At 55.7% G+C, this 18,053-nt stretch overlaps 2 protein-coding genes across 6 annotated transcripts in view; one reads left to right on the forward strand and one right to left on the reverse strand.

The window, feature by feature from the left end:
• NCLN (nicalin) overlaps positions 1 to 18,053 on the reverse strand; it is a 353,563-nt gene that overhangs the window by 164,462 nt on the left and 171,048 nt on the right. The window lies entirely within an intron of this gene.
• The window catches only part of TLE2 (TLE family member 2, transcriptional corepressor), a 34,345-nt gene continuing 32,944 nt past the window's right edge, over positions 16,653 to 18,053 (forward strand). The window contains exons 1-4 of one of the 5 annotated variants that reach the window (XM_050770188.1): positions 16,653 to 16,778; positions 17,380 to 17,440; positions 17,518 to 17,615; positions 17,930 to 17,993. In XM_050770188.1, coding sequence (XP_050626145.1) covers positions 17,417 to 17,440; positions 17,518 to 17,615; positions 17,930 to 17,993 — 186 coding nt within the window. In that variant the 5' untranslated portion in view covers positions 16,653 to 16,778; positions 17,380 to 17,416. Of the gene's footprint in view, positions 16,779 to 17,047; positions 17,441 to 17,517; positions 17,616 to 17,929; positions 17,994 to 18,053 lie in introns of those variants that run through there. The other 4 variants (XM_050770190.1, XM_050770189.1, XM_050770187.1 and 1 more) reach the window with 4 other exon arrangements.

The following is an 18,053-nucleotide window of genomic DNA, read 5'->3' on the forward strand; positions in this document are numbered from 1 at the left end:
AAGATAACAGTAATGCCGGCGGTGATGTCCTGAACATCCATCCTGCCTCCAGCAATGCTAGAGTGATGCAGTGAAACTTGGATCTCTCAAAGGATTCTTGCAAATGCCTCTGAAGGGCTATTTTTACAGGTAAGGAAACTGAGGCTCTAAGTGGTCACAGAGTCGGGGAATCTGGATTCAAATGCAGGAAATTCAGGATCTTAATCATCTGGTTGGTTGGTTGTTTTCTGAGACAGAGTTTCGCTCTTGTTGCCCAGGCTGGAGTGCAGTGGTGCAATCGTGGCTGACTGCAACCTCTGCCTCCCGGGTTCAAGCTATTCTCCTGCCTCAGCCTCCCGAGTAGCTGGGATTACAGGCTCGCGCCACGGCGCCTGGTTAATTTTGTTTTTTTGTTTGTTTTTTTTTTTTTTTTGAGACGGAGTCTCGCTCTGTCACCCAGGCTGGAGTGCAGTGGCCAGATCTCAGCTCACTGCAAGCTCCGCCTCCCGGGTTTACGCCATTCTCCTGCCTCAGCCTCCCGAGTAGCTGGGACTACAGGTGCCCGCCACCTCGCCCGGCTAGTTTTTTGTATTTTTTAGTAGAGACGGGGTTTCACCGGGTTAGCCAGGATGGTCTCGATCTCCTGACCTCGTGATCCGCCCGTCTCGGCCTCCCAAAGTGCTGGGATTACAGGCTTGAGCCACCGCGCCTGGCCGATTTTGTATTTTTAGTAGAGATGGGGTTTCACCATGTTGGCCAGGCTGGTCTTGAACTCCTGAGCTCAAGTGATCCATCTGCCTCGGCCTTCCAAAGTGCTGGGATTACAGGTGTGAGCCACTGCGCCCAGCCAGGATCTTAACCATTTGGTTTAATAGAAAGAAGTTTCAGGCCGGGCGCGGTGGCTCACACCTGTAATCCCAGCACTTTGGGAGGCCGAGACGGGTGGATCACGAGGTCAGGAGATCGAGACCATCCTGGATAACACGGTGAAACCCCGTCTCTACTAAAAAATACAAAAAACTAGCCGGGCGAGGTGGCAGCGCCTGTGGTCCCAGCTACTCGGGAGGCTGAGGCAGGAGAATCGTGAAAACCCGGGAGGCGGAGCTTGCAGTGAGCTGAGATCCGGCCACTGCACTCCAGCCTGGGCGGCAGAGCGAGACTCCGTCTCAAAAAAAAAAAAAAAAAAAAAAAAAAAAAAAAAAGAAGTTTCTAGACCCACTGACTGGTGGGGGAGGAGGGAGGACTTGAGAGACAGGAATGGCTGATTCCAGGCAGAGTTGGGGTGCAGCAGGATTGGTGGAGGCAGGGCTGACCTTGGAGGCTCACGGCCCCCACCCCGTGTTCACTGCCTCAGTCTGACCCTTCCTGGCACCTTCTCTGTAACTGAAAGTGTTCAGACATGGTCCCAGGTGGGGCCTTTCCCTCTGCCTGAAACACTCTGTTCCTAGTTCAGTCATCCCCATCACAATCACTTTCTCCTGCGATCTTTATTTTTATTTTGAGAGAGAGTCTCACCTGGTTGTCCAGGCTGTGGCGCAATCATAGCTCACTGCAGCCTCAACCTCCTGGGCTCAGGTGATCCTCCCATGTTGGCCTCCTAAGTAGCCAAGACTACAGGTACACACCACCACAGCCAGCTAATTTTTTTTTTTTTTTTTGTAGGAACAAGGTCTTGCCATGTTGGCCAGGCTGGTCTCAAACTCCTGACCTCGAGTGATCCACCCACCTCGGCCTCCCAAAGTGCTGGGATGACAGGTGTGAGCCACCGCGCCCGGCTTTCCCTGCCTTCTTTATCTTCACAGCATTTCTCACTCCGCACAATTTGTTCCAACAAATATTCCCTTGTCCGCTGCTTTTCTCGACTCTAATACGGGTTTGGTGAAGAGAGTTTGTCCGTTTGGGTTGCTACTATAGATCCTGGGGCCTAGAATCATGCCTGGCACACAGTAGGTGTGCAGTGATTAGGGAACACAATGAGAAAATGGCAGTGAAGGCTGGGCGTGGTGGCTCACACCTGTAATCCCAGCAATTCGGGAGGCTGAGGCAGGAGGGCCAAGTCGGGCCAGGAGTTTGAGACCAGCCTGGGCAACATGGTGAAACCCCATCTCTACTAAAAAGACAAAAATTAGCTGGGCGTGGTGGCGCACACTTGTAATCCCAGCTACTTAGGAAGCTGAGGAAGGAGAATCGCTTGAACTCCGGAGGTGGAGGCTGCAGTGAGCAGAAATCACGCCACCGCACTCCAGCTGGGTGACAGAGTCAGACTCCTTCTCAAAACAGAAAAGGGCAGAGAAGCCTGTGAGATGGGTGGATGTGGGCCAGCCCTGTAGGATCCTGCCCGCCCTACAGGCCAGGAGCTGGGGCATAGGGAGCCATGGGTGATGTTTCAGCAGAAAAGGGGCGGCACACACAGATGTGTGATTAGTGAGATACTCCACGGACACCAGGGGGGCAGGCTGAAGGGGAAACTGAGGCAGGAAGTCACGAGGAGGCCCCTGTGCCACTTAGGTGTTTTATTTCTTTTTTTGTTTTTTGTTTGTTTGTTTCTGGTGAGATGGAGTCTCTGGGGCCCAGGCTGGAGTGCAGTGGCATGATCTCGGCTCACTGCAACCTGGGTTCAAGCCATTCTCTTGCCCCAGCCTCCCAAGTAGCTGAGATTACAGGGATGCACCCCCACGCCTGGGCTACTTTTTATATTTTTGTTGTTACTGTTGTTGTTTTGTTATTTGTTTTTGAGACGCAGTCTTACTCTGTCACCCAGGCTGGAGTGCAGTGGCGTGATCTCACCTCACTGCAACCTCTGCCACCTGGGTTCAAGCAATTCTCCTGCTTCAGCCTCATGAGTAACTGGGATTACAGGCCCCCACTGCCATGCCTGGCGAATTTTTTTGTATTTTTAGTAGAGATGGGGTTTCACCATGTTGGCCAGGGTGGTCTCAAACTCCTGACCTCAAATGATCTGCTTGTCTTGGCCTCCCAAACTGCTGGGATTACAGGTGCGAGCCACGACCCAGGTCCCACTTAGATGTTTTGACTGGTATTAAAAACTGCAGAGGCCAGGCGTGGCGCGGTGGCTCAAGCCTGTAATCCCAGCACTTTGGGAGGCTGAGACGGGCGGATCAGGAGGTCAGGAGTTCCAGACCATCTCAAAAAACAAAAAACAAAACAAAACAAAAAACTGCAGAAGGCGCCAGTTGCCATGGTTCATGCCTATAATCCCAGCACTTCGGGAGGCCGAGGCTGGAAGATTGCTTGAGGCCAGGCATTGGAGACCAGCTTGGGTAATATAGCAAGACCCAATCTCTACAAAAACTCAAAATATGAGCCAGGCATGGTAGTGAAGACTGGGGTCTCAGCTACTTGGGAGGCTGAGGTGGGAGGAGTGCTTGAGCCTTGCAGGGAGCCGTGATCATGCCACCACACCCCAGCCTGGGCGACAGAGTGAGACCTTGTCTCAAAGCAGTAACAAAACACAAAAAGCTCTGCCGGGCGAGATGGCTCATGGCTGTAATCCCAGCACTTTGAGAGGCTGAGGCGGAAGGATCACTTGAGGCCAGGAGTTTGAGAGCAGCCTGGGCAACACAGTGAGACCCCAATCTCTAAAAAATAAAATACAATTTAAAATTAAATTAAAAACTAGAGAAGGGAGCTGCAACCACCCCTGCGTGGTTTCCCCTCTGAGGGCCTAGGGTTCCCCTCTGACTTTCTCTCCTGGGTAATGTCTGTCTTTGTCCCCCTCCTTCTCCGAGTCCCCACTGCCTTTAAAAAAATATTTCCATTCATTTAAATTGTTAAGTCGAATATGAAACCCACTTCCGAGCTAGTACTGGAGAATGGACAGAACTGGTGCTTAACGAGAACAGCTTCTACATAGGATCCCTAGGGACTTGGGGAAAAGGGACAGACCCCTAATATGAAGCAAATAGAACTCAGGTTTGAAACAGATTATCCAACAATCTCCCTCGTCTGGCCCCCTCTGCCTCGGGGGTCTCTGATGGTCTTGTCTCCCTCTTTCTGCGATCTCTGGGCTTCTCCCTCTGTCCTTCAAAGTCGCCAGCTTGGGTTCCCTAACCTTCCCTGGATCTCTTGATTGGCGCCTCCCTCCCTACCATCCCCGCTCCCGCCCCCGCCGCTGACCTCCCCTTGCAAACTTCTCCCACCCACCCAGGCCCACCCCCTCCTAGGCCCCCCTTACCCCGTCCCCAGTTGCTGGGCGCCTGCCAGGCCTGAAAGCCCGGCCCTTCTCCGCCCCCTCCCTCTCCCTCTCCCTGCACCTCCGCCCCCTCTGCCCCCTTCCCCCACCTCTCCCCTCCTTCCTCCCTGCCCCTACACCGGGTCCCCTCCACCCGGGGACCTCCTCCCCTCCCCTCTCCTTCCCTCTCCTTCCCTTCCCTCCCCTCTGCCGCCTCCCGCTTTGTCCCTCCGCTTCCTTCTCCATTCTCTCCTCTTCTCCCTCCTCTTCCCTCCTACACCCCTGTCTCAGATCCTGGTCCCGGGGAGGGGCGGTCCCTACGCTCCCCGCGCTCCCCATGTTCCCCACGCTCCCCTACTGCCCCTCTCCCCTGCTGGGCCAGGCCCGTGTGGCTAATGGTGGGTTCCCCAGCAGCAGTGCGGGAGGAGGGGGCGAGCAATCTTGCCCTAGGCCTGCCCAACCCTGGAACTCGCCCCCCCAACCCTCGAACTCGCCCCCGCCACCCTCCCTCCTCAAGGGCAGCCACAGAGCTCCCAGCTGGAGCACGTGGCTGTGTGACCCTGGGCAGGTCCCTAGGCTTCTCTGGGCCTGTCTGCCTCCAAAGCCTGACCTCCCAGCAACTGGATTGGTGGGGAAGGAATTAAAACCCCACCTGGGGCAGCGGCAGACCTTTCATTCCTGTATTTATTGGGTGCCTACTGTGTGCCAGGCTTGGGTATCCCTCTCGACCCTCGCGGAGCCCACAGAGTCATGGGGAAGGTTTGGAAAATAGGCCAAGACCATTTCAGAGAACACCAAGTGGTAGAAAGAAAAATCTAGCAAGGGCTGGTGACGGAGATGGGGCTGCTTGGCCCAGGAGAGGAGGGGAGGCCTCTCTGAGGGGGTGACATTTGAGTTGAGAAGGGCTTGACAGCAAGAGCCCATCTTGGGGAGGAGGCTGTCGAGGAGGGGCAGGTGCTCCAGGCAGAGGGAGCCCCAGTGGCAAAGCCTGGAGGCGGCACTGTGCCCATCCCAGGGCAAGCTCTCAGCCCCTAACTCAGAGGGCCACGCTGTGTATATCAACCAGGTAGCCCAGTGATAATAGCAATGGCAGGTCGGGTGCGGTGGCTCTCTCCTGTAATCCCAGCACTTTGGGAGGCCGAGGCAGGTGGATCATTTGAGGTCAAGAGTTCAACACCAGCCTGGCCAACATGGTGAAACCCCATCTCTACTAAAAATACGAAAATTAGGCTGGGCGTGGTGGCTCACACCTGTAATTCCAGCACTTTGGGAGGCCGAGGCGGGCGGATCACGAGGTCAGGAGATCGAGACCATCCCGGCTAACACGGTGAAACGCCGTCTCTACTAAAAATACAAAAAATTAGCTGGGTGTGGTAGCAGGCAACTGTAGTCACAGCTACTCGGGAGGCTGAGGCAGGAGAATGGCATGAACCCAGGAGGTGGAGCTTGCAGTGAGCCGAGATCATGCCACTGCCCTCCAGCCTGGGCAACAGAGTGACAGAGCAAGACTCCATCTCAAAAAACAAAACAAAACAAAAAAAAATTAGCCAGGCATGGTGGCATGTACCTGTAATCCCAGCTACTCGGGAGGCTGAGGCAGGAGCATGGCTTGAACCTGGGGGGTGGAGGTTGCAGTAAGTGGAGATCTCGCCACTGTACTCCAGTCTGGGTGACAGAATGAGACCTGTCTCAAAAAAAAAAAAAAAAAAAAAAAAGCAATGGCAGCAGAAGCTGTCATCAAGGGCCACTCTGGGATTGGTGACAGTACCATGCCCCTTTTCCAGGTGAGCAAACGGAAGTCCACAAGGCGTAAAAGGTCTCACTGCAAACCAGAAGCTGGTTGAGGAAGATTCAGATTGAGGTTGGTAATACAGCAAGACCCCATCTCTACAAAATCTCAAAACATGAGCCAGGTGTGGTGGTGTACGATTGTGGTCTCAGCTACTTGGGAGGTTGAGGTGGGAGGATTTTGCTTAAGCCTTGCAGGGAGCCGTAATCATGCCACTGCACTCCAGCCTGGGCGACGGAGTGAGACCTTGTCTTAAAACAATAACAAAGCCGTGCGCGGCGGCTTACGCCTGTAATCCCAGCACTTTGGGAGGCTGAGGCGGGTGGATCACGAGGTCAGGAGATCGAGACCATCCCATCCCGGCTCACACAGTGAAACCCCGTCTCTACTAAAAATACAAAAAAACTAGCCGGGTGTGATGGCGGGTGCCTGTAGTCCCAGCTGCTCGGGAGGCTGAGGCACGAGAATAGCTTGAACCTGGGAGGTGGAGATTGCAGTGAGCAGAAATCCAGCCACTGCACTCCAGCCTGGTCGACGGAGTGAGACCCTGTCTTATAAAAGAAGATTCAGATTGGGCCGTGCAGCCAGGGGTTTGTTCAACCCCCATCTGTGCTGTGCCTTCCAGGGAGACCAGGCTGGGCAAATTTGGGGCCCAGCAATGAGCTCTCCAGGGAAGGAGGGAAGGTGGAGATGGAGACAGACTCCATGGGGATCCTAGGAGGGTGAGCCCCCAACTTGGTACAGAGGGGTTACATGTGGTGTGGGTGATGGGGTTGGTGCAATGACCAGAAAGCCCCAGGGGTTTAAAAATGGGGGTTGTCTGGGGTACCAGCCCCAGCTCTGCTTCCACACCCCAAATTGTCCCAGCTGGGCACCGCACATTCCCACACAATAATAACGGTCAGAGCCTTTTCATCTATCGAGCTATTTGATCGTGTGATGACTCAATGAAGAAGTTTCTATAATTATCCCATCGTACAGGATCACAGTGACGCAGCGGCGGAGGTGGGGTTTGAACCCAGGCTTACACATCAGTGGCACTGGGTCTCACAGCCTCTGGGGGTAGTGCGATCTCTGAGATCTCAGCTGACCCCTACAGGTTGTGTTAGCACAGGGGACCTGGCATCGCGTCCACCATGCTGTGTGACCTTGGTGAGCCTCTATCCCTCTATCGGCTTGTCCACTTACTCTCCCAATAAATACAGTGTAGCCAGTAGTATGTTGGGGCCTGGGCAGACCATCCACACGGAAGCGAACAGATAGTATGTGTTCAGAGAGCCACGAGGCCTCTGAAGAATGAGAGAAGCTAAGCAGGTAGGAGGAGGGGAGCTACTCTAGCCAGCCTGGCCTCTCTAGGATGTGATGTTTGATCTGAACGGAAGAGAAAGGCTGGCCGTGGTTCAGACAGAGGGAACAACCAGTGCACTTCAGAGGTCTTGAGGCTAGACTCTGTGAGGAATAGGGAGGAGGCCTGTGTGGCTGGAGCAGAGGGGGAGGAGTGGGAGGAGCTGAGAAGAGGGAGGCGATGGAGGTCAGATCACATAGACAGAAGTAGGGAGTTTGGATTTTATTTTGAGGGCAATAGGGAGCTATGGAAGGTTCTTGAGCAAGGGAGGGATGGGATCTGATTCACTTTTTTTTTTTTTTTTGGAGGTGGGGGAGGATAGAGTTTTGCTCTTCTTGGCCGGGCACGGTGGCTCAAGCCTGTAATCCCAGCACTTTGGTAGGCCGAGATGGGTGGATCACGAGGTCAGGAGATCGAGACCATCCTGGCTAACATGGTGAAACCCCGTCTCTACTAAAAAATACAAAAAACTAGCCGGGCGAGGTGGTGGGCGCCTGTAGTGCCAGCTACTCGGGAGGCTGAGGCAGGAGAATGGCGTGAACCCGGGAGGCAGAGCTTGCAGTGAGTTGAGATCCAGCCACTGCACTCCAGCCTGGGCGACAGAGCGAGACTCCGTCTCAAAAAAAAAAAAAAAAAAAAAAGAGTTTTGCTCTTCTTGCCCAGGCTGGAGTGCAATGGCACAGTCTCAGCTCACTGCAATCTCCGCCTCCCAGGTTCAAGCAGCTCTGTCTCAGCCTCCTAAGTAGCTGGGATTACAGGCGCCCGCTACCACACCCAGCTAATTTTTGTATTTTTAGTAGAAACGGGGTTTCACCATGTTGACCACACTGCTCTTGAACCCCTGACTGCAGGCAACCCCTCTGCCTCAGCCCCTCAAAGTGCTGGGATTACAGGCGTGAGCTACCATGCCCAGCCCTGATTCACATTTCAATGGATCATCAAGGATGTGGGCACAATGGAGAATGCATAGCGTAGATGTAGGGTGTGAGGGCAGGGTGGGAAAGAAGGACCATTTAGGACATAGTGGGGGCTGGACACAGTGGTTCACACCCGTAATCCCAGCACTCTGTGAAGCTGAGGCAAGAGGATTGCTTGAGCCCAGGAGTTGAAGACCAGTCTGGGCAACATAGTGAGACCCTGTCTCTATGAAACATTTTTTAAAAATTAGCTGGGTGTGGTGGTACCCATCTGTGATCCCAGCTACTCCAGAGGCTGAGGCAGGAGGATGGCTTGAGCCGAGGGAGGTCAAGGCTGCAGTGAGCTATGATGGTGGCACTGTACTCCAGACTGAGTGACAGAGCGAGACCTTGTCTCAATAATAAGGACAAAATAATGTGGGGAATACAAATAACCATCCTTTATGGAGCATTTACTATGTATTATTATTGTTATTATTATTATTATTATTATTTTTGAGACGGAGTTTTGCTCTATTGCCCAGGCTGGAGTGCAGTGGTGTGATCTCGGTTCACTGCAACCTCCGCCTTCTGGATTTCAAGGATTCTCCTGCCTCAGCCTCCTGAGTAGCTGGGATTACAGGCATGTGCCACTACACCTGGCTAATTCTTCTATTTTTAGTAGAGACAAGGTTTCCCCACATTGGCCAGGCTGGTCTCGAACTCCTGACCTCAGGTGATCCACCCGTCTTGGCCTCCCAAAGTGCTGGGATTATCGGCGTGAGCCACTGTGCCCGGCCCACTATGCATTATTGTAAGTACTTTATAGGCCTTATTTGAAGATTCTATTATCAACCTTGCATTCCAGACAAGGAAACCCTAGCAGAGTGAACATGCCTGGCACTGAGCCGCTGTCACTCTGGGACTTCTCCCCCAGCCGCCCAGTTCTTACTCAGGGAGAGGCTGGAGTTCCTGAGCCCCTCAGCCAATCCTAGTGCCTCCTGCCATGGGCTCCCAGTCCCTGACTCCCACTGGTCAGAACCCACAGTGACTTCAACACCCATGCGAAAATAGGTACAGGGCCCTCTAACTGTAGGGGGTGTCTACCTCTCCCCTACTTCACAGCTGGGGAATGTTCAGAGATCCACACAGCAAAGCTAGGGGTCAGAGCCCAAGGCTCACTCTGTCACAGGAAAGGGCTTAAGGCTGCCCCATCTTTCTTCTGTCCACTTAGGGTTAGGGTGATCTAAAGGCACTGCTCAAATGAGGCAACTCCTATGCATTCTGCAAAACCCTAGCTTAAATACTGAAGCCTAACACCTTTTTATTGTTTTTTTTTTTTCTTTGAGACAGAGTCTTACTCTGTTGCCCAGGCTGGAGTGCAGTGGCGCGATCTTGGCTCACTGCAAACTCCACGTCCCAGGTTCAAGCAATTATTCTGCTTCAAGTCTCCTGAGTAGCTGGGACTACAGGAGCGTGCCACCATGCCCGGCTAATTTTTGTATTTTGGTAGAGACGGTTTCACTATGTTGGCCAGGCTGGCCTCGAACTCCTGTCCTCAGGCGATCCGCCTGCCTCGGCCTCCTAAAGTGCTGGGATTACAGGCGTGAACCACCACGCCCAGCCCCAACATCTATTAAATACTACCACCTAACATCTAGAAAGCTATCCCAACTTCCCAATGAGGGCGGTAAATCCTGGCTGAGCCTGCCCCGACTCCCACCCCCAGCTCTGATCCTCCCTCACTCCAACCCTGACCACCACGGGGGTTCTGAGAGAGTTGGGCTGTCTTCCCCTCCTCCCAAACTTGGGAGCCCCTCCTTGAGTTTCCACCAAGGTCAGCCCTGGCTGCTCACAGGCAGAACGGCACGGAGTATTGGTTTCATGAATGAGTTTTGTCCAGCAATCTCACTGTGCATGTGGGTAAACTGAGGCTCAAAGAGAGGCCCTGGAGGTTCTAGGGAGATGGCTCCCCATGTTCCTGGGTGGAAGGAAATGTGTGTGTGATTTTTCCGGGGGGGCACACCGCCAAGCGTGGCGGGGAGCTGAGGCTCAGAGGTCACCCGCGAGCCCGGGGCCAGCGGGAGGGGACAGGCCTGGCTGGTGGCCCAGCAGCTCGGCTGGAGGGGGCGGTAGGCAGAGGTTGGCGGTGTCGGAAGCCAAAGGCTTGGCCTCCCCGAGGGAGCCGCTTTCCCGGCCCGGGTCGGATCAATGGGCTGTAATTATACCGCGCCGGGCCGGGAGCCGGCAGGGAGGGAGCGGGAGCTGGCGGGAGGGAGGTAGCGGGCGGGGGAGCGCGGGCCGGAGAGGTACCCACGTTACTTTGATTGACAGCCCGGGCGGGCGCCGCGCAGGAGCTTCTGGGAATCGTAGTCTTTTTCTGAAAACCCGTGCTCTCCTCCAGCTTGCACGCTCGGGGAAACTGAGGCACAAGGACCAGCACCACCCGCCCCCCGACTACCTATAGGCCCACTCCCGCTCCCCAATCTGGGAAATAAAACTGAGCCCGTTCCTGGAGCCTCCAGGCTCGGGTAAGAGCTTCAGGTCTTCAGCGTGACTTAACTACTCTTTGCCTCAGTTTACCTATCTGTGAAATAGGAAGAAAGATGCAACCTCTCCTCCGCCAGCTAGCCGGGATTTTGCAAGGTAGCATATTGCACGAGGGTCCCTTGTTTTTAAGGGGAGATAGGCCAGGCTCGGGGGTGACTCGCTTTCCCCTGTTTCCGAATTATAATGGAGCTTTATCCCCCCGTCCTCCAATCCGGCTGGGCTCGGGCGTCCACAAGGGTCTCAGATTCTAGGGAGGGGGGCCACACTCGCCAAACCCCGCCGGGAGTGCCGAGCTCTCTTCCGATTGGCCCTACTGATCCCAGTGCCTCCTGTCATTGGTTGCTGGTCTCCTAATCCCCATTGGCCAATTTCCCCTGTGACGTCACTGGCCCATGTGGGAGCGCCGCGAGCGGATTGGCTGGCGCCCCCAGCCAACCACCGCGGAGAAAGGAATTTCCACAGTAGCTGGGGCGGCCAGGCTGATTTAAGGTGGTCTGAGCAATCCGGGGTCCCAGCGCAGCTTCTCAGCTTTTTCCTTTTTTTTTTTTTCCTAAACCCACATCCACATTATAAAACCCTAGCCAGGAACCAGGGACTGAGTCTCTCTGTAGTGGGAAGGGGGAGATCGGCGGCTGAGCTCCTTTTCCCCTCTGGCAGCTTCTTCCCCGATGGTGCAGCTGGGGAAACTGAGGCCCAAAGAGGTGGTCCGTGAAGCCCCGCGTGGCAAATGAAGTCGCTGGGGACTCTGCCCAGGCTGGAACACGCCTGGCAGGTTGCTTCCCTGCTTCCTGCTCTGGCCGGATGTGGTATTTTGGGGAGTTAGGCAGTCACAGGCGGCCAAGGGTTCCCCAGTATCGCACACAGTTGCTGGCAGCTGAGTCTCCCCAGATTCCACCCGCTGCTTCCAAAGTTAGGGATGTTGCTGCCCAGAGCAGAAACTCCTCCTTCCTGGCGGATCACACACACCAAGGGATGGGGTGTGTTCCTGTGTGCGTGTGTGGTCTTGTGGCTTCTCGGGCAATCCGCAAATCTGTATTTACCCTCCCCGGTGCAACGTGCCTGGTAGAGGGATCTGAAGACTGCTGGGTAAAGATGCCCTCCTCCAGGAAGCCTCCGCTCACTCACCGGGCAGTGCGCTATGTGGCCCTGGGAGGGTACGTGTTCCGTACCTCTGTCCCCGCCAGATGCTCTGGGAGCCCCTCCCTGGAAGGCCTGGGGCTGGGTCCTCTCTAGGGCTCCAGCCTCTTGCAGCTCGTGGAGGTGGTCGTAGACTAAATATCCACTTATCCACCAACACCAAGCAGTTTGTGTCCACTGTGTGTGTGTGTATGCACATATGGAGGGGATGACAGGAGGCTGGGGGAGATGGCTTTTGGAGGAGACAGTTTTTGGGTTAGGCCTTGAAAAAATGGACTTTCTTGGCCGGGCGCGGTGGCTCAAGCCTGTAATCCCAGCACTTTGGGAGGCCGAGACGGGCGGATCACCAGGTCAGGAGATCGAGACAATCCTGGCTAACACGGTGAAACCCCGTCTCTACTAAAAATACAAAAAAACTAGCCGGGCGAGGTGGCGGGCGTCTGTAGTCCCAGCTACTTGGGAGGCTGAGGCAGGAGAATGGCGTGAACCCGGGAGGTGGAGCTTGCAGTGAGCTGAGATCCGGCCACTGCACTCCAGCCTGGGTGACAGAGCAAGACTCCGTCTCAAAAAAAAAAAAAAAAAAAAAAAAAAAAAAAAAAAGAAAAAGAAAAAATGGACTTTCTCCAGCCATAAAAGGAGGGGGAGGGAATTCCAGGAAGAGATAACAAGCAGGGAAAGGCGCAGAGGTGGGAAAGAAAGGACACCAATTAGGTAATCTGGTCAGGGTGGCTGGAGGGGGTTGGGGGTGTGGTGTGATCTGGTGGAGGAAGGTGAAGCTGGCTGGGGCAGGGATGCAGAGGCTCCAGTGCTAAACTGAAAAGCTGGACATTTGTCCTTAGGGCAATAGGGAGCCAGGGGAGGGTTTGAGGGAAGGAGGGCCAGGCTCCAACTGAAGATCACCAAAAACAAAGGCTGCTCAGAGGGAGGAGGTGGCTGTGGTCCAGATGGGAGAGAGGACAAAGGCCTGGTCAGGGTGGGGGCTGCTGGGGCGGGGAGAAAGGAGGAGGGTTGCAGGATTGGTGCTGGCAATAGAGGACTAGGCTGATGCTCTGGTTTGGAGTATCTGGGGGGCTGTGTGTGGGGACCCTGACGGAAGCAGGGGTTAAGAGTCTAAGATCTGGGGAACCTCTAGGGGAGATGCCCAGTTGGTGGCTGGACCCACAGGGCTGGATCTCAGGGTAGGAACCAGAGGTGGAGCCAGAGCTTGCAGCCATCCTCATGAGGTGATCACTGAAGCCTCAAGGGGGAGGCGGTGTCTCAGAGCCCTGGAAGCCAGAGGTATGGGTCAAGGTGACATTCAGGTGACCGGGCTAAGGAAGGACAGAGACCTATGTTTATTATTTGTTTGTAGAGACAGGGGCGGGGCGGGGGATGCGGGTCTCGCTACGTTGCCCAGGCTGGTCTCAAACTCCTGGCCTCTTTGGCCTCCCAAAGTGCTGGGATTACAGGTTTGAGCCACCACACCTGTGTTTAGAGAGGGACGAGGGCCGCCAGGACAGGAGAGCGCTGCAGAGGGAGGTGAGGCTGCTGTGAGCAAGCGTTTCGATGGAGGTCGAGAAGGAGCCACTGGGTTTCCAGAGCCCGGGGCTTTGGCAGAAGACGGAAGATCTGGAGGGGTGCGGTGGCTCACACCTGTATCCCGGCACTTGGGAGGCCAATGCGGGTGGATCACCTGCCGGAAGATCGAGACCAGCCTGGCCTGGCCAGCATGGTGCAACCCCGTCTCTACTAAAAATACAAAAATTAGCTGGGCGCGGTGGCTCACGCCTGTAATCCCAGCACTTTGGGAGGCCGAGGTGGGCGGATCACGAGGTCAGGAGATCGAGACCATCCTGGCTAACACGGTGAAACCCCGTCTCTACCAAAAATACAAAAAATCAGCCGGGTGCGGTGGTGGGCGCCTGTAATCCCAGCTACTCAGGAGGCTGAGGCAGGAGAATGGCGTGAACTTGGGAGGCTGAGGTTGCAGTGCGCCGAGATGGTGCCACTGCACTGCAGCCTAGGCGAGAGAGCGAGACTCCGTCTCAGAAAAAAAAAAAAAAAAAAAATTAGGCGTGGTGCATGTCTGTAATCCCAGCTACCCGAGAGGCTGAGGCAGGAGAATCACTTGAACCTGGGAGGCGGAGGTTGCAGTGAGCCGAGATCTGTAATCTCAGCTACTTGGGAGGCTGAGGCAAGAGAATCGCTTGAATCTGGGAGGCGGAGGTTGCAGTCAGCCAAGATCATGCCACTGCACTCCAGCCTGGACGACAGCATGACTCTGTCTCAAAAAAACAAACAAACAAAAAAACACAACCAACAAGAAGGAAAATGTGGGGTGTGGACAGTTGCAGACAATGAGGACGGATGCCACTATGTGTGCTCAAGGTCCTGGCAGGGGAGATGTTGGCCTTCCAGGGGAGTGAAACACCTGCTGAAAAGGGTTTGGAATCAGCACTTCACAGACCCCCGAGAACCTGGAATCACAGACTCTTGGCAACGTGGAATGATGGCTCTGCCTGTTTGTGAGACTTTCTGAGCAGGGAATGTGGCCAGTGGTTTCTGGCTTTAGGCTGGTTATTGAGCACTTGCCGTGTGCCAGGCCCTGCAGGGACCTAGACAGGCTCAGTCCCTCCACAGCCTTCTTCGTGGTGAGGGAGACAAACAAGGACTCGAACAACCTCCGAGCAAACATACTCACATCCAAAACACACTGTGGGCTGGGCATGGTGGCTCAAGCCCGTAATCGCAGCACTTTGGGAGGCCAAGGCGGGTGGATCATCTGACGTCAGGAGTTTGAGACCAGCCTGGCCAACATGGCAAAAGCCGGTCCCTACTAAAAATATAAAAATTAGCCAGGCTTGGTGGTGAGCGCCTGTAATCCCAGCTACTCGGGATGCTGAGGCAGGAGAATCACCTGAACCCAGAAGGCGGAGGTTGCAGCAGTGAGCTGAGATCGCACTACTGCACTCCAGAGACAATAAACAAAACGTTAAAAAAGAGATCATCAAGGGGAAAAGGGGGAGTTTTGTGCAGAGCCTTGTGGGAAGAGAGACGAGCTTGGATTTATTTTGAGGACAATAGGGAGCCAATGAGTACTACACACACACACACACACACACGTATCTTTATCCCAGGCTCTCTCTTTTCCTCCCTTCCCAGAGCTGCCCAACCTCATTGTTCAGGTCTCATTTCCAAGGCTACCCTCCCCCAAGAGCCCTCTCCCAGACACCCCCGATAAGCAGGTTTCCTCTTGTTAATTTCTATCACTGCCCCCTAAACTCTTCCTCTGTCTATACAAATAGTCCCATAATTATCAAGCTGTGAACCTGCCCAGCCTGTCACTCACATCCCACAGACTCAGAGAGGGCAGGGATCTGTCTCCTTTATCCACCCTTAAAATCCCAGTGCCTGGAAGGATGCCTGGCACGTCGTAGGTGCTCCGTAAATATCTGTGGGCTGGAAAATGATGGCTTTAAATTTGATAAGGGCTTTTTTTTTTTTTTTTTTTTTTTTTTGAGACAAGGTCGTGTTCTGTCACCCAGGCTGGAGTGCAGTGACGTGATCTCTACTCATCGCAGCCTCGACCTCCTGGGGCTCAGGTATCTCCCGCCTCAGCCCCCCAACTAGCTGGGACCACAGGTGTGCACCACCATGCCTGGCTAATTATTTTTGCATTTTTTTGGTAGAGATACAAAAAATGCAAACATTTATTTTGTATTGTCGCTGCGTTGTCCACACTGGTCTTGAACTCCTGGGCTCACGCGATCCTCCCTCCTCAGCTTCCCAAAGTGCTGGGGCTACAGGCATGACCCACCACTCCTGGCCCATTGACCTGGCCCATTGATAAGGGCTCTTGTGCCCATTACAAAATGGGTTTTTGTAACCCTAACCCTTAGGTACCTTAGGTATTCGTTCATCTAAGGGCACAGGTCCAAGCATGATCAAGGGGCATGGATTTTTCTCTGTTCTGTTTCCAGCTGTGCCCCAGTGTCTACTGCAGTGTGTGGTCCACAGTATGCACTCAGTACATGTTTGTTGATTGACTTAACGAACCTCTCCTAAGGTTTCTCCAGAGAGAATAAGAACTTCCCACTCCCCAGGTGGGCCTGAAGGATGCTGGCTGGATGTCTGTGGTTTCTGGTCGGGGCTGGAGCCTTTGCCCTGGGAGAGACTTGAGTCTGATGGCAGAGCTGTGGTTCTTCCAGTTCTAAGTGGGACATGGCGCCTGCCTTCAAGAAACCCAGTGTGAGAAGGGAGACAGCGCAGTCCACTGGTGATGGCAGTAGGAATACAATTCCTATCTGTGGAAGTTTGCTCTGTGTAGGGAAATGCTGAGGGCGTTCATGCACCATTTCATTTAAGTGTAGTACCTAGTGCCGTGGCTCCCGCCTGTAATCCCAGCACTTTGGAAGGCCGAAGAGAGAGGAATGAGTCCAGGAGTTCAAGACCAGCCTGGGCAACATAGTGAGACGCTCCTGGTCATCTCTGCAAAAAATTGTAAAATTAGCTGGGCATGGTGGTGCACACCTGTAGTCCCAGCTACTCGAGAAGCTGAGGGGGAAGGATCGCTTGAGCCCAGGAGTTCGAGGCTGCGGTGAGCCATGATCGCCCCACTGTACTCCAGCCTGGGCAACATAGCGAGACCCTGTCTCTGCAAAAAATTAAACACTGAAGATCGCGCACCATCCCTGACCTTTTGCAGAGACTACTGAGGCCCCCAGAGGGTGAGGGCCCCGCCTGATCTGGGAAGCAGTGTTTGCTGTGAGATTCCCTTCCTGGCAGGGCTTCCTGCGAGCGCTTGGCAAGGCTGCGTCGTCCTGACCCTTCCATCTCAGCCCAATGTCACTTGCTCAGAAAAGCCATTTCCGACTCCAGAGGGGCCCCCGCCCTCCGCAAGCCCCCCCAACGGTGGGTAACACGATGTGAATTTCTTCACTGGTGTTTCTCCTCCCGCCCCTCCGGGAGGGGGTGGGGACCCTGTTTTGCGGCACTGGGCGCCTCCCCACTCGGCCTCAGTTTCCCCACAGGCCCAGGGACTGAAGGAAGGGGGCGGGTGCCCGGGGGCCCGGACGCGCGGGCGCAGGGAGGGGCGGCGCGCTCGGGGGTGGGCGCGGGGCGGGCCGCGGGTGCGTGGGGGCGGCCGCGCCACCTTAAGGCGGCTCAGCCTGCGGCTCCCGGCCGAGCCCCGCCGGAGGGAGGCGGCTCCGCGCGGGGCCCGCCGCCCGCGCCGCCGCCGCCGAAACCCGGCCGCGGCGCGCCCGACCTTCTGCGCCGGCTGCCGCGGCCGCCCTCGCCGCGCCCCCGCCCCGTCCGCTGCTCCCGCCCGCCCCGCGCGCCCCGGCCCGGGGAGGGGCTCCCACGACCCCGGGCGCGCGCGCTTGGGGGCGCGCCAGGGACTCCAGGGTCCCTTGCCCCGCGCCGCCTCTCCCTCCTCCCTCTTTCTTCGGGCAGCCTCCCCCCCCCACCCCACTTCAGCCTCCCCCACTCTTGCCGCCTCCATATCATCAAGCTCTGGTGGCGCTTGGAGGGCTTCCCGGATCGGCAGGATGTACCCCCAGGGAAGGCACCCGGTGAGTGGGGGCTGCGGAGAGGGGGTCCCCGGTGTCCTGGAACTCAGACCCTGACGTCCCTCCCCAAACCCCCCCAGACCCCGCTCCAGTCCGGCCAGCCCTTCAAGTTCTCGATCTTGGAGATCTGCGACCGCATCAAAGAAGAATTCCAGTTTCTCCAGGCTCAGTACCACAGGTGAGGGGGGGCCGCCCCAGGGGCCGCGGGAGTTCACCTGGGCGCCGGGGCGGGGCGGGGTCTCCGGGGAGCAGGGCGGGGAGGAGGGGCTCCCAGGGCGCGGGAAAGGCCTCCAGGTGAAAGCGCAGGTGCAGAGGGGTCTGGGGACAGTCAGAGCTGGGGCATTGGGAGCCCAGGAAGGGGCGGGGAGGGACTGGGACAGGAGGTGCTGGGAGGTCTGTAAGGAAGTCGGGAGGGGGAGATCCAGCCCCTCACTTTGGAAGCCGGCCCACATGGGGCGGTTGGGAGCCCCTTGTCCTCTCTCTCCTTCCCAGCCTCAAGCTAGAATGTGAGAAGCTGGCCAGTGAGAAGACGGAAATGCAGCGACATTATGTCATGGTGAGGGCACTTATGATGCCAGGGTGCGGGGAGAGGCGGGCAGGGCTTTGAGCCACGGTG

The sequence above is a fragment of the Macaca thibetana genome, chromosome 19 (genome assembly GCF_024542745.1).
Source record: "Macaca thibetana thibetana isolate TM-01 chromosome 19, ASM2454274v1, whole genome shotgun sequence".
NCBI classification, from domain to species: Eukaryota; Metazoa; Chordata; class Mammalia; order Primates; family Cercopithecidae; genus Macaca; species Macaca thibetana.